This window comes from Arvicola amphibius, chromosome 12 (assembly GCF_903992535.2).
Source record: "Arvicola amphibius chromosome 12, mArvAmp1.2, whole genome shotgun sequence".
Taxonomy (NCBI): domain Eukaryota; kingdom Metazoa; phylum Chordata; class Mammalia; order Rodentia; family Cricetidae; genus Arvicola; species Arvicola amphibius.
Genome location: NC_052058.2, coordinates 67,041,025 through 67,063,715, shown reverse-complemented (window position 1 = coordinate 67,063,715; position 22,691 = coordinate 67,041,025). Strand labels below are relative to the sequence as shown.

Sequence of the window (22,691 nt, the reverse complement as noted above, 5' to 3'; positions counted from 1 at the left end):
CAACAAGGAAAAGGCAAGTGCAGAGATAAGAAGCATAGGCATATGAGCATCAGAACGTGTTAGCAGAACCTTAGCAAATGTGGCAAAAGCCAAAGGGGAGAATGGGAGCTCATGCTATAGGCACAGAAACCAGAGAGGGAACAAGCATGGCAAACTAGGAAGGATGACAACCAGAGAGAATGATAGAGAAGGATGAACAAGGAGAAACGAACTGAAAGTTCAAAATATGGTATTGCTAAAATCAAATAATAGATCATAGGTCTTGATACATCCCATAAACATGGATCCTGCCCTAAGTATCCCTGACAACAGAGAGTTTTCAGCTCTGGGATTGTGGAGGCTTTTCTTGCCACCACCACTGCCATGGCTCAAAGAGCACAGAAGTGAATGAGACAGATGCCAACCCTGAGCACACTGGTGTCAAATGAGTCCACGGAGAAACAGCTGGCCACTGGCCATAGGACAGGAAGCAAGGCTTCCTCTGAAGGATACTTCTTATTATCCTCCAACCCCAGGACACCTGCTGGTTGTTAGGTGCACAGGCTCAAGGCTTGTGGGAAAGAGGTAGCTGGGGGGAAACAGTTAAGTCTTGGACCAGTTAAGCCTTCATCCATCTTGGACTATATGTGTAAATTCCACACCAGCATATAGTTTATTCCCACTACATTTGACAGCATGAGGAATTAGAAGACTTAACACCTGCTGATCATTCACACTGACGGCACCAGTGTTAAGTGCTCTGCATACTCTATTTTCTCTCCATTTTAGAGGTTAGGATAATTAATATTTTGCTACAATGGGTCAAGGACATGAAGCTGGGAAGGAGAAGGGCTGGGATTCAAATTAGGCTCAGCCTGGTCCCACAACTGTCACCTTTCCTCTTCTGTGCCGTCACCTATGAACTCTGCTCTTCTTCAAGATCTGGTGAGTTCTGTCCCCTATGCATTGCTCCCTATCCATTGCTCAAAGATAGAGTGTGCTACTGATACCAAAGTGAGAGAGGAACAATACCAAGTGATGCACATTAATGAATTGATAGAACGAAAAGAGAACTGGACCTTTTAACAGCCCAATGGTCGTATTCTATTTGTCTTCAGTAAACAACAAAGTGGGCTTTCTTAAGGCAAGGGCAGACCCTACTGAACCGCGTGGAAGACAAACTGAGAGTCCCTTGGTACAGACAGGGTTGCCTTTCTTGGTATGTTGCTGTGAGAACCCATACAGGTCTGGGTATGTGGGGAGATACCATGCTTTTAGGGAATCTCTTTGTGAACAGTTCAGGCACATTTATAGGACGCTTTCATCCTGTGTGAGCGAAGGTGACTCTGCATGGCTCTAATGGGGTGGAGATGCTGTGCACATGGGGACAAGACACACTGAATTACCTTGCCACCAGCCTGTCTCAGGATCACGATCATACTCTGGCTCTGTTGGAGGGCCTCTCCTAGCTCCTGCAGCGATGGACACAGTGGACTTCCAGGTTCTGGAAGATCTTAGACTTAACCCAGCTGGGAATTCTCACCTCAGTACAGAGCACCCTGGCTCTTGACACCTTATTTCTTGCCCTAACTGTTCAATTGCCAGTGAGGGTCAGGGATAGAAGCTGCCAGTGCTTGGCAGAAGTTGAACAGAGGACAATCCCTTTCTAACAGGTTGGATATGGGAAAGGGCAAACCTATGGAAACATCTTTCCCTCTCCCCATATGGCTGCCTTCCATGAAAACAGCACCCAAATGCTTCCTCCTCCCTATCAGAAGAAAAGTGTATCCATCCTCGCTTGGAAAGCAAGGCTCAAAGAGGATGGCTTTGAGGACTCCTACATGCCAATAGATCAATATGTGGGGTTAATAAATTTCCCCAATTATCATGAATATGAGTTGGTTTCCTACATAGTTTAAGAACATTTTCTTAAGTATGTCTTCAAGGAAGATTTGAAAAATCAAGGAAGTTTTTGAAAATCATTCCTTTTTGAGCTCACATGTATCCATATGTTTTTTTTTAAATTTTTAAATTAATTTTACATACCATCCATAGTTCCCCTTCCCTCCCTTCCTTCGGCTCCCTCATCCCTACTTCCTCTCCCACCCAGCCATCCACCACTCCTCATAAAGAGTAAGGCTTTCCATGGGAAACCAACAAAGCCTGGCACAAGTTGAGGCAGGACCAAACCCTTTCTCCCTGTATCAAGGCTGAGCAAGCCATACAACTGTCACCCACATGCAGAGGGCCTAGTTTGGTCCCATGCAAGCTCTCAAGTTGGCAATCTAGAGTCTGTGAGCTCCCACTAGCTCTGGTCAGCTGTCTCTGTGGATTTCGTCATCATGATCTTGACCCCTCTTGCTCATATAATCACTTTTCCCTCTCTTCAAATGAAGTGCTGGAGCTCAGCCTGGTGCATCCATATGGGTTTTATAGCCCTGGACTAACTAGATCTCTGTTACTATTGCTCATGGACAGAGACCCTCCCCATGCCCAAGATTTTGAGATCCTCAACTCTGCTCTGGCTCTACTATGTTACTCTTCCATGATGCCACGTCTTCTACTGATGCTCCTCAATCTTGCTTCCTCATTTAGGACACATGAACCGGAGCTGTAAGACCTTAAGGACTTCTGTTGAGAACCATTGGCAAGCAGACCCCCAGAGTGTCGCTCTTAGGTACCACTCAGAGCATTCATTTCCCAGGTGGACCCTGGAGATAGGCTTAAGTCAACCAGGCCTCCAGGAAGAGGAAAGGCAGGGGAATGGGACAGAAAAGAATCTACTTACGCCAGAGCAAAGGCTACCAATGCACCAACCACTACCACAAAGTCCAGGATGTTCCAGAGGTCTCGGAAGTAGGATCCATCCTGCAGGATCAAGCCTTGGTCTATCATCTGCAGGACAGGGTTTGAACAGATGAGGCCAATGGTTGTAAGTAAAACCTACACCTGGCTTTGCTTCTTTATGGCAAGGGCTCTACTGCCACTGTCTCCTTAGTCAAGCCCACTCTGGGCCTGAGGAGCAAGGAGGGTATCCAGCGGGCATTCTAGGAGAGGACTGAAGACTCCTCTCACAGTCAAATTCTCCAGTCTACAGTGAGGATGCAGCCCCCTTCCTATAGTCTAATAGGATTGGATTAGACTCCTCTGCCATTACAGAATCCTATTCTCTCTCCTGAGTGTCCCAGAGCTCCAAACACTGCCACATACACACGGATGGATAAAAGCTCCAGATGGGTAAAACTCAGAATGAGACAGTCCTGTTGGGATGTCAGGCATCTAGAGGCAGAGGGTGTGGTTGGAGTTAGACGAAGTCTGAACTTACATCTCCCTAACCCATTGCCTGGACATGTACCCAGTATAAGACCAGAAGTGCAATGTGCAGAAGTACACAATCCTCAAGCTGTGTGCCTACCTTACTACCTGCCTCCTGTTCAGGCCAGGAGAAGAGATATACATTAGCCAATCACATTAACACAGCCGTGCCTTCCTTCACCGGACACCGAGGCCGGAGAGGGCTCTGCAGAGGCTCTCCTAATGCTGCCATGGACTAGGAGATGGCATTATGGGGGAAGGGCCTTAAAACAGACAAGTGGTATAACTGAAATCCAGAGGCCAGGTTTTCTCTGGAAGATTTTACCTTTATAACCATCTCAAAGGTAAACACGCCGGTGAAAACATAGTCGAAATATCTCAGGACCTGTAAGACACACATGAATGAGACAGAGAGGACCATGTAAGGCTGCCAAGCTCTATGCACACCTTCCCGCTGACCCATGCCATTCTGCATGACAACCCCATCTCCCATACATTCCCACCCCAAAATACAGTGAGGAATTTTCCCTACTACCTATAGCAGGGCTGGGAAGTGAACATAAGGAAGAAGGGACCAGCGAACCTGCTTGAGCTGCATGGTCCACAGCCTATTCTTCTCTTTGGCCATAACTTCTGGGTTCTGAATTTCCCCCATCAACTCTCTTTCAGGCTCTGTGTGGTACCCAGGAGATGACCCAGTGGCTTGTGGTTAAGCTGCAGTCCCACCGCATCCACACACATCACATATGGCTCTATGTTAGAGCCTACATCCGGGCCCTCCAATAGCAGCAGAGTCCTTTCAGAAGCCTGGCTAGCTCTCAGTGTCAAGCCTACTGCTGCAGCTTAAAAACAGTGGTATGGGTGTGGATGTGGGGACTTCCCTAGAAAGAGCCTGTACTTATCATAGACACAGGTAACTGGTCCATCCTCCTCATCCCCCCAAAACCTTTCTTTTACCTTATCTTGGTTCACCTCTGCTGCTGGAGGGGAATGCCTGGGATGGAGTAGACCCCAAGGCATCACGAAATATCACAAACCGCCCTTGGGCACTCACTTTGTTGCGCTCCGAATTGGTCAGGACAGGGTCCTCGGCTGCCAGGGCAATGCTGCTGGCCGCAATCACCAGGAGGATGCACATCTCAAAGTAGCGTAGGTTCACAATGTAGTGGCAGGCCCTACGGATCCTGAAGGTGGGGAGAGAATCCTGCTGAGCTCACCCTATTGAGCTTGCCCTGCGTCATTCCCATTCTGCCCCTACATTGACCTCTTCCAGATAGCCAGACCCTTGCCAAAGGAAGTCACCAGGGAGAGCAATTCAATTTCTCCAGCACCGCCCTTTGATTCCAGTCCCCAGCGGAGAATGGTAATGAGATTGGTTAGAGGCTATGCCATGCAAACTAAAATCATTATCTGCACACACGTGAGCCGTGAGGAACAGCCACGTGGACTACATGACCTTCAGTGGCATGTGGTACCCCCTGTGGCATCTCTGTCTTCTCCCCTGAGGAAGGAAACTAGGACCTGCCTAGAAAATTCTAAACAACCAATAAACACAAAAACATCTTGATTCTCAAACCCCTGATGAGGCACAGCATGTTTCCATGACGCCCTGACTATCCTGATGCAAATAACTGTGTTCTCTGCCATAGTGCTGGATGACCTGGCAACTGAACCCAACTTCCTCCCATCCCACAGGCCTACCTGAGCACTGCCCACAATGCTACTAAACATCTCCTTGTCTTCCTTTCTCAGAAGCTGACCCACATGATAGTTCCAGGATGTAAGGCACAGGCTCTTCTCTTGTACCGTATTTCTTAAATCTAACATTCTAGTCTCTTCTGATATTCCTTCTCCATGCTTCTACCTCCACTCTGGGAAAGGAAACTTTTTTCAAAAGCCCATGCACAGAATAGTGGTGCCCAAACACTAAACCCCAGTAGATGCCTGACCATCTTTAGAGTCATCTGTCCTTTTCCAGAATGTATGGTGACATCCTTGAGGAAATCCCCTTCATTCTCCCTATCCTAACTACTACTGATCAAAGAGTGGGAGAAGAGTCCTTTTCCATGGCATTTCACCTGTATTCTGACTTCAGTTACCCTGGAGACTATGGGCACAGAGTTAAGAGGCTGTTAAACTAAATATTTACCCCATCTCACTTACTGGGCCCCAAATCTTTCCATATCTAGCTATCCTCTGCCAGGAAGGTTCAGGGAGATGACAGGGTTTCATCATCCCAGGCTGGCTCAAATCCTGGCTGTCTGTCCTAGTACTAAATGGAGACATAACAAGAGCATGGCTCACGGGTTAGTGGTGCTGAAGATGAACATAGAGCTATGGGGCACCATGGCTTTGCCAGTCTCTCGCTTCTCCTTCTTCTTTTTCTTCTCCACCTCTTCTTCTTCCTCTTTGGTCTCTGCCTCTTTCAAGGGACTGGCTTCTCCATCAGTCTTGTTGCTAACTGCAAACAGAAAGGTTTAAATCTTCAGAAACCTGCTGGCACATATGGTTTCTAGTTTGAGTTAGTAACAGCACAGAGAATAGGAAGGGATGCCAAGGATGACCCTGGGAAGGTACCCTGACAGTATCAGGGGTTCCCCCCCACACACACTACATCAACTCCGTCTCCTCCCATTATCTCCACCCTTCCCTACATGTTATACATTGCATAATTTAGAAATTATATCTAAACTCCACATTCTTTTAAGTTCACCCATTGAACTTTCATATCACTAACCCTTAAGTGGCATATTTAATTATTCCCATTATACAGATGGGAAAACTGAAGTTCAGAGAGTCTACATACCTTTCACTAAGGTCTTATAGCTAAATTTCAATCCTATACACTTGTGTGAAATCTCTGCAAAGGAAGATTTCAAGAAACCATTTCTCTCTGTGCACTGCCTTTCCGGCTGTGCCTTCCCCAGCATGATGGATATAGAAATGAGAATATAATATTCATGTGAATATAGGCCCATGACTCTGTTCCAGGACTGGGGGGGGATGAAGCAGCTGGGGTCACATAGTGCTGTCAGGTGGCTAGTCTCTGTTTCTTTGCTGAAGTCAGGGGACAGAAGGCTGTCATAGTGGAGAGAAAGCTTGGGAAACCCCTCATCCCTCCCCCTACTGCTCTGTGACTAAGGAGTGGTATCGCTCTGAGACTCGGGCTAAGTGGCAAGTCTTTGTGGAACTGGTCCACAGTAGGGCCTTCTAACAGCTAAGTGATACGGTGAAGCTAAAATCCTCTACCACACGCCGTTCCTGTGACAAAGGCCACACACTAGCCCTAGCAGGGGAACAGAGAGATGGTCAAGCTAACTTGCTTCTCATAAAAGAGGCTTTAAAGCACTTCTTATTTAATAAAAACATAAAGTCAGCTATGGACCTGGAAACCTGAAACATGCCCATGCCGATCCCAGCAAGCCCTGGGTATGGAAGATTTAGTTTTTAAAACAGATCTGGCATTTCTGAGGGTAGTGAATACTAGGTAGAGTGGAAGCGAAGCAGTGGCAGAGAGGCAGGCAGGAGACTGTCATGTGAAAGAACAATATGGAAACAAGGAAAACGTGTGCATGCATGGAACCACATGGCTATAACCCGTTACCATAGGGCAGTGGTGGGATTAATACAGGGATGCGGTGAGGAGACAGGAGCAGGATGTGGATTAATGCAAGGATAGAGTAGGGGGCACATTACAGGGTGTGGGACCAATGAAGAGATGGCATACAGGGAGGAGGTGCAGGACTCAGGAATGGGATTAAAGCAGGAAAGCGACTGAGGGACAGGGCAGAGATGAGATAAAAGGAAGGGATTGGGGTAGGACAATGGAGGCACAGGGACTAATGTAGACATGAAATGTGCAGTCAGGGCAGGGTCAGGAATAACACGAATGTAGGAGTGAGGTGTGGTTCAGGGAAAGATGGGCCATAGAGCCAAGTAGCATAGTAGGTTAAATGCTTTCCCCGGTGTTTCCTGCTAATATTTCATAGGTTAACATCTGCTTGGAGGAATTTTGATGGGGAAGCGTGACTGAGAGCTCCTCAGAGAGAGACAGTTGATAAGAATAATAGAGCCATGAAATGTTAGCGCAGGGATGATCTCCAGGGACTGTCTAACTCAACACTCTCCATTACATGAGACACAGGAGCCTCCGGAGATGTAGCGATGCTTCTGAGTCCACTGACTGAGCAGGGCCCAGAGCTAGAGGGGTTCTTCCAGATCATCTAGGAGGTCACAAGGGTGCCCTCGGGTCACATCCGGACATAACTGGTTCCAGTCACACATGACTGCTCTGAAGACTCACAGGGCCAAATTCTAGAGGACAGAATTCAAGTTGGGGACTCTAACTCTGAAGATCACTGCCTCACGATGTGGGAAATGGCTTCCTCCTGCTTGGGTGGCTTTCTACAGAGCTTTATTAGAGGGACCGTGGAGCCAGCTGCCCCTGCTGGAGCTGAGGGTGAGGGTGACAGAACAGGGGCTGTGCTCACTGTGCACCACTGTTGAATCCACCAAGGGGTCAACATCAGGGATGGCGACCGTGACGCTGGTGCTCTCGGTGGTAACCTTGTCCATGTTGGCTGTCATGCAGGAGAGGTCAGGCTCGCTCTGGCTAATGCCCCGGCCCACATCCAGCTGGACGTCCCCAAGCAGGGCTTGCTCGCTGCTGCCTTCAGCTTCCTGCTCTGCCAGAGCCGCATCCTTCCCCACTTCCAACTCAGGCTGGGGCTGGACTAGAGGAGTTTCTGCCTCATCAAGAGCTCCTACCAGTCCAGAGCCCCTGGGTACCATCAGACTGTTGGTCCTGGGAATAAAGAGCAGGAGACAGCCATGGTTCAGAAGCTGTTCTAGAAAGGCCGATGCCTCTGGCTCGAAAGGAAAGGGGAAAGGACAAGAGTGGGCCGCCTGGAGAGCACACAGCCTGAGGTATCTCCCATCCTCATGCAGACCTAGAGGGGCAAACACCTCTGGGCCACGCCCACTGACTCCTTCCCACCTCTCCTGGCCCCACTCTCTACGGAAGCGCCCTAGAAGAGAACGTTTCCATACAGATAGATTTCCTGTTATATTAAACCATGCCTTTTAGATGGTATTTTGGCATCTTATAAAAGGGGACACCAAGGCCCACAAAGGTTTCTGTCACAGAATTCCTCACACCAACCTGAGCTGTAGCCCTCCGGGGTCCTCCTGGGACTGATTTACCTCCTCAAGTCCTGAGTTCTTTCCTCTTCATGGATGGTCGGCTCCTTGCTTCTGTGGCTGCCCTGAGATTCATGTTCTTTCTCTCCCTCAATGGACAACCCTTCATCCAGACTCCGCTCCTGGCTGGCCGACCTGCTTCGGGACACGGAGGCAGACTCCTTGCCCTCAGTCCTGACGCGGCGATGGCGGCTACGCCTCTGGCTCTGCCTATGCCTGGCTCGGTCCTCAAAAGTCACCACGGTCTCTCCTCCCCCAGCTTCCTGCTGGGTTGGGTCACAGTTTCCATGACAGGATCTGGGCAGCCACGGTGGCTCCCGTTTTCCCAAGGACAAGGGGCTCCTCTGGTTGTCCAGGGCACTGGTCAGGCCCCCTACACTGCCCTTGAGGGAACCCCCGCGGCTAATGCGCTCTTCTTCACACTTTTCAAGACCCAGGCCCAGGGCTAGGCCCTCAATGGGTCTGGGTCTCCGATAGAGGCTGGGGTGAGCGTTGAGTGGGTTGAGAGGGCTCAGTGGATTGAGTGGATTGAGGGGGTTCATCGGTGGGGCCTCCTCTTTGTTGAGGGCTTCTTGGCTAGACATTTGCATGTGCCTCCTCAGCTGGCTGGTGCGTTGTTCCCATACAGACATGTGGTGCCGGCGCCTCCGCTCCCTCCTAACAAAGGAGAAGTGGGGGGTGGGGGGCTACAGTCAGAACCTGACAGCACACGCCAGGATTAGAGATGGCGGCTTACAGGAGCCATGAATAGGGATCATGGGGTGAAGGAGCTAAAGGGGAGGCCAGGTTCCAAGACAAGAAGCACAAAGATGCAAGGAGCAGAGTGGCCACATATGAGAGAGTTGTCAGACCAGTGCCTCCAAGTCCAGAATTGGGTACTTTTCCCTCCAGTCCCTGCTTCTGTGGTGCAGTAGTAAAAGGTAAATGAGTTCAGGACTGAGCCCCATATCCCCAAGACCAGTGAGAGCGGCAATACAAAGACTCATCCGGCCTTCCTTCCCCAGCACTCCTTTGATTGAGGGTATCAATTGGGGTCTCTTATGTACCCACCAATGGCCCTTCATTCTAGGTCAGAGAGTCCCCTCCTCTCCCCACCCCTCTCAGATTTTAGCCTGGAATAGCACGGGCTGAGATGAACCTTGTTCCGTTACTAACAAAGATAACGACAGTGGCCAGCAGCCCCATGTGCTAACAGTGGCAGGATCCCCTGAAAGTAATGGGGCCATGGGCTTCTAAAACAACAGCAAAGGAGACCCATGAAAGACTGTATCCCCAGAGACCACCAGCTATCCACTCCCAAGCTATGGTTGAGGACTTCAGCTTGGAGGCCTAACGAGTTGTCACATGGCAGCAGGAACACACAAACATGGCATGGGGAACATGGGCGTGGGCTCTTCGGCTGGAAGGGTGAATACTTACTCCCTCCCTCCCGTGCCTGTGGGCACATGCACGTGAAAGCACACGCACCTTCACTGAGGCCCACACAGAGATGTACACAACTGCCTACGTGAAAGGAAGCCCGACCAGCTCCAGTTACCAGTGTGAGCACATGCCCACTGTCAGGCCAGACACAACAGCACACAACACGCTGTCAAGTACTTTAGACACACTGGTAAAAGCACACACTGAAAGATGCCAAGGGGCACGTCCACAGATGTGCATGGGACACACACACACACACACACACACACACACACCCCACACACCAAGGCACACGCTGACGTTTACACTCAGTGTCACTTGGTCCATGGCCAGGACAGAAACACATCGTCCCCATGCCCACACAGAACCACTCCAAACACGCAGACCGGTACACACATACAGGTGGCTGCTGCGCGGCTCCCACATCGACATGTGGTGTCTTCTCCTTCTGTCTCTTCTGGGAAAGAAAAACGGACAGGTTCAGTCCACCCCGACCTCCAGAACCTGCAAGCCCCACAGCCGCTGGCAGATGTCCAGAGGGAAGTCAGAGTCTCTGGCATGTCCACGGGGTTTCCGTGCATCTGCTTGCCCTCTGGAGACTCCCCGCCTATAATGCTCCCACAGTGACTTCTGAGTCTTTGCTATGTGCAGCTTACACTGATCTTGTTTCTGAAGCATGCATGCAGAGTCCCAGAAAACAGACTACTTCTTCTAGGCTATAGCTTTCAATGCTTAAACACCAGGCCCCGCCGAGCACCCACGACTGCCCTCCCGAGTCCTGCTTTGATGAGCACTTGTTTCACCCTCCCCAGTCATTTCAAGGGCAACAAGGGACATTTCACCCAGGTAGGACCCCTTCCAGCTCATCACTCCCACAGCAGATCCGGACTCAGTTTTATGGAACGTAGAGGAGACAAATGGTCTGTCATGTACATCCGTGGGGCTATAGAGCAGCCCAAGGCCAAGGCCATGGCTATACTCCAGAGGCCACAGAATGCGAGTGGGTGCCCTTCAAGGTTTACTCTATTTTTCTGGGTAAAACACAGAATTGACCTTAGGCTGGTTGAATGAAATATCACTTCTACATACGCATTGCAAATTTTCAGATTCAAGTTTGAGGAGCAGTCAGAGTGATGGGATGGATGGAAGTTGCAAAAGAAGAAATGAACATGTCAGACAGGGAGATGGCTGGGGTGAGGGCAACTCATCTGAGAGATTCCCAGAGTGAGCCTGCTCTAGCCCTAGAACTGGAGGACCCTGGTGCAGCACAGTGAGGCTTGCTGGGTATGGGATACACGGAAATGATTTGCCTGTTCTGAGAAGACTTATCAATGCAGAGCATGCCAGGCAAATGGACTCTGCCCTACTGCCTATCTCATGCACTTGGAGGGGAGCCTCAGACAAGGTTAGACTGAGGAAGCAGAGGCAGCCAGTCTAAGCCTCTTCGGGGATCTCTGGAAGAAGCACAAATGAGCTTGTATGTACACAAGTACTCATTAATGTAGATGTCATTGCAGAGATGCTGTGAGCTCCTCAACAAAACACATATTCCTCAGCATTGGCAGCCTGTGCCATAGCAGGGCACAGAAGGGGCAGGAAGCATGGGTATCAGATAGAAATAGAAGCACACACTCTAGACAGGCAACAAGCACACCCACTGCAAAAAGCATATCATGTCATCTACGTGAAAATTCTCAAGTATTCAAATACTAGCCCTCTAAGCGCATGTGTAAGTAAGTATATGGGAGGAGTCTCTCTCTCTCCCTCTCTCACACAGTTTTACGTTGTTTCTCTCACACACGTACTTTCTGTCTGTAGTAGGCATTCAGTCTCTCACACACATGCATACTCTCTTAAACACTTATATACATACTTATGCACACACACATGCACACACACACTCCAAGCAAGAGAAACTAATCTTTGTCACATAGTCAGGCATATACTTGACACTTCAACTGTCTACTCATGTAGTAATATTCCAAGTTGCTGTCATACTCCAAAACCACATGGAAAAGTAGCCTCTAACTCTAACTCGTGTGCACATGATCTGTGTACACCTCACAACAGCCGTGTAAAGCAGAAAGAGCAGGAGTCCTCCTTCAGATCCCAAACATGGGCAAACAGAGGCAAACTCTGATGTCCTAAATGGTTCTCTTTAAGGCCACAGAGCATGTTAGTGACAATTAGGGCTACCACTGGGACAATTGGGTTTGCCGATACTCTTTTCATGGTTATCCATGGCAGCCACAACTGTGCTTGCCAGAAATCAGTTGCTGAGAGGCACACCCGAGCAAGGCACGAATCCCCTGAGATCCCTCCTAGCAGCAGTCCACATGACATGGCATATGGACGGCAACCAAGGCCCTACTGTCATCCTACTGTGGATGTCTGCAGCACCTACTCCACCTTCATTCTGCACCGATGCTCACTGCTCAATTCCCACAGCCCTGTGCCTGCCCACATCTCATTCATTCCTCTCTCCTATAAATAGTTTCTACTCTGGGCCAATCATCATTCCCAATCACATCCCTCCAAACCTTCTTCTCCCCCAAGCTTCCTCGTCTCAGTAAATAGAACCACCCACTCGTGGCGGCAGCAAGTCCTATCCATCTGCAGTTCTGGATACCTGTGTGGATGTGATTTTAGCCAAAATTTATGAGTTCAGAGGAGCAGGGTAGAAATAACTCAGAACCAGAGAATAGTCTGAAGAGGAAGGAGTTGTTTGGTATTCCCCAATCAATTTTTAAGGACTTCTGTTTTTCTCAGACTCGCAGAAAAGGGACTTAGAAGGCAAGCCTTCTCAGCTTTGGGAAGCAAATGCAAGCCAAGAGTAGAGAAAGGAGGCACCACAGAGAATGGTGAGCATCACATTGGATGAGGTAGAAGCTGCTCAGAAGATCCTCCCTCCCATTAAGACTTGGCCACCAAGAACTCTTCTCTCTCTGGCTTTAAGTACTGGTTGACAGGGACCAACAGCTCGGGATATATTTTACTTCTCAGTGGGTTACCTCTGTTCCCATGGATATGACAGGATCCCTCACACAGGTCTCCTGCATGCCTTGATTATCGTCAAGAATTCTGTGGTTCTTTTCTACTGGCTCCCTTTGCCATGCAGAGGCCAGGCCTGTGCAGGATTGTACTGAGTCCCCCAGTTCTCCCAAGCAAGACAGATCTTGGCTGGACCCTGGGAGAGTGATCCTAGCTCCCCCCACCATATCAGCTTCCCATTCAGTCTCGAATCTCTTCCATCTGGATACTGTTTCTACCAAGCTACTAGAAAAGCCACTAAATTAGCTTCTGTTTTTGCCAAATCCAGAAATCCCTTCTCTGTCCCCATTGGACAGTGCTCCAATAGCATGTAGTACCTCTGCTCCCTCCCATGTATGCTTCTAGGACACCACGCTCCTCTGTTACTTTGTCCCCTAGCTATGCTCCCTTGCCTCTTTCCCAGCTTCTCTGCCAGAGAAGCGCATGCTCAGGCTCTGTCCTCAGCTCCACTCTTCCCCTGTCCCCACTCTTGCTGGGTCATCTCACCCACAGATGGCTTAAATACCATCTAAATGCAAATGACTTCCCCCAAATCTTTATTTTAATCCCAACTTCTCTTCTATGCTCCAGACACGTGTAACCAATAGCCTATTCACACACTTGGATGCCTTAGAAACATCTCACATTCAATGTGGCCGAAATGAACTCTGGATTTCCGTTATCTCTGCAAAGTACCAACCAATGTTCCCACCTTCCATGCAGCTGTCTAGGTCCCCAAACTATAAAACTGGTGAGAATTTTTTATTTCTTCTCTGTCTTATTTTTTTTATTCTTACCCCTGCTGCATTTAACATTTAATCCATGAATGTATCCCACTGGCTCACATTCTAAAATCTTGACTGAGTAGAACTGTCATCTCCTCCGTGGCTACTTTCCTTGTTTAACTCATCAACACCCACTTTACGCTAACAGCAGCTGCATCTCACTGCTTCCATGCTGGGTCCTCATAACCCATTTTCTGCGGGGCAGAGTGATGCTTTAAAGTGGAGACCACAGGATGCTGCATCCTTCCATGTTAACTATCCCCATGATTTCAACTTGAATACATGCTAAATCCTTCACCTGGAGGTTAGGACCTCTGTGCCGGCTGGTGCCAAGTTCACTGGTCTCAGTATCTTCTGTCCCCCTGGGTCTCTATAAGCCACACCGGACCTTGCTGGGGGACGGTTCCTTAAGCACACCATACAATTGCCTGCTGTATGTTTAAGTTTCTATTTACACAAGAGGGTGCCTCTTGGATTTAGCTGAGTGGTGCCCCCCACAATATTCTGGTTACCTGCTCTATAACGGTGTACTATGTACTATGGACAGTTAACCAATAGAGGAGGTGCCTTCCTGTGGCTGATTATTACAGGCATGGATGACTTAGATTTAGCCCCAGAAGCCCAGGGTCAGCGTTTGGATGGCCTACTCACTCAATAGAAGGCATGTTGGGTGCAGACATCGGGCTAACCTCCTTGGCCTTCTGCAGTGCATGCTTCTGGTTGAAGGCTTCTTCCTCCTCCTGTTCGTCCTAGGCACAAAGCAGAGAGAGTTTGTCTAGGACTGACATAAGGAGAATAGCTTCCTTCAACCTTTCCCAGGAACCCCAAAGCCGAAGCAAGATGAGGTAAGCAAAAAAAGAAAAAGAGTTAAAGCGGTAAACCATCATGGAGCTTCCCTGCATGGCATATGGGTTTCTAGGCAGAGAACAAAGTTCTTCACCTATAATTTTTAGGTGTTTTACAAAGAGAGAGATGGAAACTCTCTCTCTCTCTCTCTCTCTCTCTCTCTCTCTCTCTCTCTCTCTCTCTCTGTGTGTGTGTGTGTGTGTGTGTGTGTGTGTGTGATGTGTGCAATTTCCCATGGAAGTGAGAAGAAGGCATTGCACTCCCCTGGAACTGGGGTTACAAGCAGTTGTGAGCCACCCCATATGGTGCTTACAGCTAAAGCTGGGCCCTCTGGAACACTTTTAACTGCCGAGCATCTCTGCAGCATCACCTCAGCTATATTCTTGCTTGAAGCCATGACACCAAGGAAGTAAGTCCAGGTAGTTGATAGAAGTATTATAATATGCATAGCTCCCTAGCATGCTATGGTTTCCACATACAGTATTTCATTGGAATTTTGCTGTAATACTGTGGGACAGGTAGGCCGGTATGTCTTTTCCATCTTATATCTGTGAAAGATGGTATTAATGGAGATCAGTAGGTCCATCAAAGCTAAACCAACCACTAATGGAAAGATGTAGTATTCAAAACTGGATTTTCAAATACTAAAGCTTATATTTTCCTTTCTGTATTATAGAGATGAGGGTTTTAACAGATGTGAGAAGAGTAGGCAACATATCATAGATGCAGTAGGAAAAGTTCAGAAAACCTCAAGATGTTGTGCACCTTCCTAAAACCAAATTTGTGTTGTGCAGCAAGAATTTTTACCCATTTTGTGGATCACCCCACTGTAATTAACACTGTCTCCTCCCTGGGAGTGGAGAATTCCATGAAAGAAAGGGATACCTCTTTGAGACTGAAAGTATCTGATTTCATAGAAACGTTCTTAGAATGTCCATGGCCAATGGATTACCCTGGTAGCCTTAGTGCAGGGGCTGCGATGCTCCTGAACACTCTCACATCCAAGTCCTTGAGGGTTTGGTCACATAGTTGAGGTCACACTGACACAGGTTGTAGTAACAGAGGCAGAGCTTAAAATCTACTATTTTCCTTGGTTTTGCATTCTGTAATTCTGAGAATGACCCATGTGAGGGCTCACAGAGATATGCTGATATTTTCTATATGCCACAAGAGACCCATGCTGAACCAAAGCTCAGTAAACTCAGTGAAAGCAAACCAGGCTTCCCACATGAGTGTATGACTCTCCAATCATCTAAAAGACGGTTGAAGTTCAAGAAGATTACTCTCTTGAAAATAGTGCTTACCTTCGTTAATTCCTGGGCATTGGCCAGATTGTCCACAGCAATGGCCAAGAATACGTTCAGCAGTGTGTCTGTGGGTATGGGTTAAGGGTGGGCAGGCAAGCAAAGTAAAAAGCTTTAGCAAGTCTGAGAGGGGCTCTCCAGAACTGTTCTGCCTGAACACTGGAAGCAGTGGCTTAAAATAACAGTAGCGGGGACTAGGCGGGACAGAAACTTCCTTCTACAGGGAATTATGTAGTCCCTCTTTCCACATATCGCCTCTTTCCATAGAACAAAACCCTGAATCAACCATCTGGAAGGGCGAATATAGTGAGGGAACCCTCAGATAGCTGTGGTCCTAATGACTAGCAGTAGGAAATAATAAAAGGATCACTGCACGATGTGCAGGAGCTGAGTGTTAGTACTCATCTCGACTCTCCCTCCTGGAAGGCTGGAATCTCACTTAGACCAAAACCAAAGAAAAGGAGACCAGCAGCTTTCTATAAAGTGGTGCTGACTTACTTCTCGCTTTCTTCTTCTTGGGCTCCCAGAGAGCTTCCAGGATTCATGTGACAAATGTCACAGCATGGACACAATTCATTCTGAAGTCCACTTCCATTACATATGCTAACTCCTAAGGTCCAAATTTTCTGTGTTTGAGACCCATATGTTGTGGAACATGAAACCAATTTAATAAACCATAAAAGGATGGATCTGGCTACTTAGAGTAACAGGAAAATCAAGAGGCTGCCATTGAGACAAACTGGCCTTCCGGTCCTGTGACTTATCAGGTAGCTTCTTCTTATGCATTCCTCACGTCTAGTTTATAGTCTGTTCCAACCAGTAGACGTCCTCAGGACAAAAATCCCTTCTTTTTTGTGAGGCTATAGGTAAAAATGCAGCTGCCTCAGAATGTCCCCACTGAGCTCTATAATCCAATTCAAGGTGAGCTTCACTCTCCCAGGGACCTCATAGTCATACAAATATTCACACTTTATAAGATACATTTAATAATTATTTCATTCAGTGCCTACAATTAGTAAAAGAGATATCGTTATCTTCCTTTGAAATGTAGAAACAAAATCTCTGAGAGAAAAGGGACTTTTCTGAAGACCACACATCTGGTTAACAAAGAGTGTCCCGGGGACTCAAACCTCAATCTTCCTGCTCTAGACTTTTTCCACCAGTCTTGTTCCCATTGCTGTGATCCAACACCCCAACCAAAGTGGGGTTTATTTTAGCTACCAGTGCCAGGTCTCAGGTCATCATGGCAGAGGAGCAGAAGCGGCGGTACTCGTCCCTCTCTGCACTTGACTACGTATGCTGACTAGCAGCTGAGTCTCAGGTGAGTGTGCTTGCTGCCACACGATGATGAGCTGTGGGCTAAAGTATCCCCCCCCCCATCTAAGTTGCTTTTTGCTGGGGTATTTATTTTTCCCTCAGCAATAAATAGAGCATGAGGTATAAGATTTGAAGATAGAGAATTTCATGGTTAGTCTTCCTTTTTAGGTTTATATTGACTTGATGTGATCTAGTATTTTGTCTTATGAGGTAAGGAATAGATAAACCACCACTTACTTACATAGCAAAAATGGTTTACCATATAACATCAATATAATAACTACTAATACTTAATGGTATTAGTGCTTATTTTGGTACTTATATTCATTTTGAAATTGTATGACATGGTAGGCTCTGCTGTTTATAAATATGTAACTAATTCACTAGTATTATGATCTGCCTACTATTTTAGTATACAATGATCTCAGGCCTCACATATTTTACAGAACTCATAGTATTTCCAACCATTCAGCATATCAGCATTACATGGTATTATTTGCATATTGTAGATTTAGGCAATTACATCTTTTTAATGCTTGTATTCTTCCCAGAATTAGCATACAAATTCCTGAAGATGGAAATATTGCTTCCTTTCGTATGAGCAAGCATTGCTTATGACCTCTCACCTTGCCTACCCAAGGTCTCCCACCACCACCCCATCAGCTCCTCGAAGGCTGGTACAGGGAACACCACAGAAGAACACCATAGGAGGATACAGTTTCCAAACAAGGTGAGCACAATGAAGTAGATGGCAGACCACATGCCCGAGCTGACCCCACCCTGGGAGCGGATGCCATTGTACATCACCTCATTCCAGTCTTCCCCCGTCAGGATCTGTGGAACAAACAATAAGCAGGGTCAAGACTCTGGCTTGGCAGAAAAGAAGGGCAAGATACAAGGGATGGATCTTTTCCATCTATCCCCTCACTTGACTTCCTGCTAAGGTAGGAAAAAAAGCCATTTCTATAAATACTATTTTTTGAGGGGGGTGTTTTGAGACAGGGTTTCACTATAGCTTTGAGCTTGTCCTAAAACTAGTTCTTATAGACCACACTAGCCTCGAATTCACAGAGAACCATATGCCTCTGCCTCCTGAGTGCTGGGATTAAAGGCATATGCCACCACCACTCAGCAAATAATCATATTTTTATAAGGAAGAGAATTACAGACATTCAGCATAAAAAGAGAAGAAGAAGGAGAAATACTCCTGCTCATCATGTTTCAGAGTCCTTCCCATGCTCAGGTTGGCCAGTCTGTGGGAATTACATGGACCTAGTGGTTTGATAACTACCCGACTGTTCCCATGACTAACAACACATTGTTCCCAAGACAGCAGCACTGTTGGAAATGCCTTAGTGGTTCTAGGTGGGAAGCTGGGTTCTGCTTCAGCCTCAGAGACTGCCTAAGCAGTATTTTTCTTCAGCTCTAAGAGTCTAAAATATTACTGATGTTGAGTTTTCCTTATGACTTTTTTCTCTCTTAATTGTCCCTACTGTTTTGAGATGGCAGGGGAAAGATATCCTGTTACTTCAATAAACTGAATACAGGTCAGAAAACAGTCCAGATTTTATACTAATCACAGATGTGATGCCTAAATGTCTCAAATCTGAGGTCTTGCAGATTCACAGGTGCGGGAAGAAGAACAGCTAGTGATTCTCATAGGACACGTTTGCTGGTGGTAACAGAGACATAGGAGCTTAAGGGATTATTGTGACGATTTCTCAAACAGGAGCCCTGACACTCAAGATGCTGCCTTCATTACTGCGTGGCCTATGGGTCCCCACATTGCTCTTCTGAGCTGTCAGTTGTCCTCATACCTGGAACACTGTCATGATAGCTGCAGGGAAGGTGTCAAAATTAGCTGAAGGAGTCCCATCATTAAAGTTAAACCTGAAAAGGAAATCCAGGGAGAATAAAGACATCATTTACCAAGTTCCCCAGTCCCAAGATTCAAGTTTTCATCACTTCTTTTCTCTTCTCTCCTTATCTCCCCCACCCACGGCTCTCCATCCCATGTGCTCTATGAAGATGGTAACCCCATTTCTGAAAAAAATGATGAGGTTTCAAAGATACAAGTCATAAGACAGAGTTTGGGCTGGTTGGCAGTTATGAGGCTCCATCCTGATCATTTCATGGAGAGCTTCTAAAGGTTAGGTCCTATAGGTAATAACAGCAGAGACATTTGCTTCTCAGATGCATCCACAGACTATTCAGACCACGAGCAAATAAGACGCTGACACACCAAATCAATCACCTTGGTACTTACAGGCCTAAGATTACTCAGAGCTTCCTTTGGATGGAAAGCCCCCCTGGCCCTTACCTGCCTCCAAAGAGCTGCATTCCTAGGAGAGCGAAGACAACGATGAAGAGGAAGAGCAGGAAGAGCAAGCTGATAATAGACTTCATGGAGCTCATCAAGGAGACAACCAGATTCCTGAGGGATGCCCAATACCTGGGGAATCCAGACAAGGTTACAGCTATTGACACAGTACCAAGTCACCCCCAAGGCTAGCTTGCCATCAGCCTACAAGTCTGAGATAAACTGCCTTCAAGTATCAGGAAGATGAGGTGGTAGCAGTGTGATCCTCCCTTAGGAAATGTCATTCAATGTCTTGTCACTGACAGTTTTCTAGTTTGGTCTTTAGAGAAGGGAGATCTGAAGGATGTACGAGATGGAGCAGGAAGGGGAAGGATGTACGAGATGGAGCAGGAAGGGGGAAGCAAGGAAGAGAAGTGAGTAAGAGTTCCCTTCTCAAAGGTGGTGGGATGAGTCCAGATGTCATCACTTACTTGGTTATTTTAAATATCCTTAGGAGTCGGAGAGCTCGTAAGACACTGATTCCAAAAGATGTACCAGGTCTGAATATTGCCCAGACCACCTCAAAGATGCTGCCCACTGTGACCTAACAGATAAACACAGCCACAGTGAGAAGACAGAGTAAAAAGACAGAAGCATCTTGGTACTTAGTCCATTACTATCAACTCTCACTGGGCTCTGGAGAAATTGAGACTCTCTCTCCCCAGACAGTCCTAACTCTAATCAAACTATATACTTGAGAAACTACCAAAGAAAACCATACTGTGGCACCCACACCCCACTGTTGTCCCTCTCCTTCTTAACTTTAAACCGGCTCATTGGGCATTGGTTTACTGACTTGACCTTCATGAAATTACAATACATAGTCACCGCTTTTGCACAAATTTGATAGTAATGGATGTTCCTGCTTCACATCACCTTATAAACACAGGCAAAGAAAAGGTACTCACATCATAGGAACCAGTTTGAGTTAGTCAAGGTTGTTTTCCTATCAAAATACCAGAAAGGGTCCACATTCTCTCATCATTCTAGACTGCAACTCAGCCGAGAACATTTCTGTGCTGTTGTGTTAAATACCTTTCAATGTAAATCCCCAATGTAATAGTATCTGTGCTGACATAGGGTCTGATTGCTATAGAAAGTCATAATTGCAATTACCATTTCAAGATTGTTGTTGCTTGTGGGAACTGGAGTAGAATCCAGGGCCTTCTTTGCATGTGCTAGGCTAGTGGTCTATCAACACCACAGCTTCAACTTCTGCTTTTCTGAAATTACTTTTATTAAGTTATGTATAGGTATAGCTGTGCATGTGAGTGCAGGTGACCCAGAGGCTAGAATCATAGGCTCCCCTGGAGCTGGAGCTCTAGGTGTTTGTGAATTGTCTGACATGTGGTACACACCTAACTGGAGGTCCTTGTTAGGACAGTAAACACCCTTAACTGCTACGCCATCCTTCACCTTCCCAACTTTTGCTTTGTAAAACAGGGGTTTACTATATAGCCCAGGTCACCTTGTAATTTCCTATATATCTCAGGTTGGCTTCACACTTGTGAGTCTTTGACTTCAGCATCCTGAGTATTGGGGCGTGCCACTATGGCTAGCTTTGAGTTACTTTGTGATTAGACACCATGGAATGTTGACTATGTTGTAGACATTGTCCTGGGGGAAATAATGAAAATACATCTTCAAAAAGAGTGTGTCTATAAGAAAAGCAAGGTTAAAATAGTCTCTTACCAGCTATCATGCCTGGAAATTGCCTGTACTCAGAACTTTATGTTCTTGGTGAAAATCTAGACTGGCAAGTGCTCAGAACCATTATCACCTGACTGGAGCTTTGGCAAAAAAGGGAATGGGTTTGGCAGAAAGAGAGGCGGCTCAGAAACCTAAGGTCCTGCTTCTCTGTTCCAATGTAAATCAGGTATGTGAACCAAGCATTGCGGTGTTAGGGGCAGGCTAACCCCTAACGCCTCATACCTTGTACAGGACTCCTATAAGCAGTTCAGGAAATAAATGTGCATGAATGTACCTTGAACACTACTAACAAGACACACACCTAAATGTTATATAGAAGGCAAGCAGCTAGACAGAATGTTCTGCAAGGAGTCATGCTAATACAAGGGTGTGTGAGTTCACATGAGGGCATACCTAGACATTTATGTTCAGTTTTGACTGAAGTAGAAAATAAACAAATGTATAACCTCTTTCTTCTAATGCCACCTCTAGAATTAAGTTCTTTGTCCTGCTCTCCCAGACTTCACCCAAGATAATAAGTGGTTCAAAATTCTGGCTATGTGTAGCTTTGTAAAATCTCATTGAGCTACATAGTTAAATGTACACTCTTGAGTATATGTGCTACACATCAATAAAAACATTAAAACTCAAAGAGGGTTTTAAAAAAACCAAACAAATCCTTGGCCGGCACGGATCCATTCACTCCTGAACTCCCTTTATCTCAGCATACACATGCTCCTTTTCCGATTTTGACTTCAATGGCTCATGCCGAGTGACAGACCGAGCTGCTTATCTAAAACCGTGGCCTATCAACATGAAGACATGCAGGCTTCCGAGGACTTACCCCAAAATCGAAGCAGTTGAATGAGGAATGAAAATAAAGGCGTGGCCCCATGCCATACATCTTCAGGGACATCTCCAACAGAAAAAGTCCCAGAAACAAAAATTCTGCATAGTCTGAAAATAGTAAAAACAGAATCATTTGTTCCAGAGATGGTGTGAGCTCTTCTGCCTGTTACCTGACACACACCCCTTGTAGAGGAACCTCAGATCTCAGTATGTAAGAAGCTAGCATCGGGCAAAGCCTATTTTCTGAGCATTCTGCTCTGGGATGAGAGCCCCTGGCCCAACCAATGGTTGCTGTTTAGCATTGGAGGAAGGTTATCATTGGCCTTCCAGTAGAGGGGTCCCTCAGAGAAGAAAGGTCTGTGCTGCGGCCTGACTGAAGAGGCTAGGTACCCTCATCTATACCTCACAGTCTCCCGGCCATCACTGACACCCAGAGGCAATCATGTCCAGACATATATGTTTCTTTTGTTGATCCATTTGATGTGTCAATTGTTCTCAGAACTTTCTCCCCAGCTCTCAGTGATTCAAATTCTTTACACTACTGAATCCCCATAAGAAACCTCTAGGACCCAAGGTACAACACTACTGTGAGATGCC

General features: G+C 46.9%; 1 protein-coding gene across 3 annotated transcripts in view; it reads right to left on the bottom strand.

Annotated features, from left to right (window-relative positions):
• Window positions 1–22,691, bottom strand: part of Cacna1e (calcium voltage-gated channel subunit alpha1 E) — a 306,022-nt gene that overhangs the window by 57,706 nt on the left and 225,625 nt on the right. For 2 of the 3 annotated variants that reach the window (XM_038349010.1, XM_038349011.1), the window contains exons 12-25: window positions 22,090–22,202; window positions 19,988–20,100; window positions 19,518–19,649; window positions 19,015–19,087; window positions 17,914–18,031; window positions 15,881–15,948; window positions 14,382–14,479; window positions 10,316–10,372; window positions 8,497–9,150; window positions 7,785–8,098; window positions 5,599–5,755; window positions 4,349–4,478; window positions 3,620–3,679; window positions 2,768–2,874 (exon numbers count right to left, since the gene is read on the bottom strand). In XM_038349010.1, the coding sequence (XP_038204938.1) occupies window positions 2,768–2,874; window positions 3,620–3,679; window positions 4,349–4,478; window positions 5,599–5,755; window positions 7,785–8,098; window positions 8,497–9,150; window positions 10,316–10,372; window positions 14,382–14,479; window positions 15,881–15,948; window positions 17,914–18,031; window positions 19,015–19,087; window positions 19,518–19,649; window positions 19,988–20,100; window positions 22,090–22,202 (2,194 nt within the window). The remainder of the gene's footprint in view (window positions 1–2,767; window positions 2,875–3,619; window positions 3,680–4,348; window positions 4,479–5,598; window positions 5,756–7,784; window positions 8,099–8,496; window positions 9,151–10,315; window positions 10,373–14,381; window positions 14,480–15,880; window positions 15,949–17,913; window positions 18,032–19,014; window positions 19,088–19,517; window positions 19,650–19,987; window positions 20,101–22,089; window positions 22,203–22,691) is intronic. The other variant, XM_038349012.1, reaches the window with a different exon arrangement.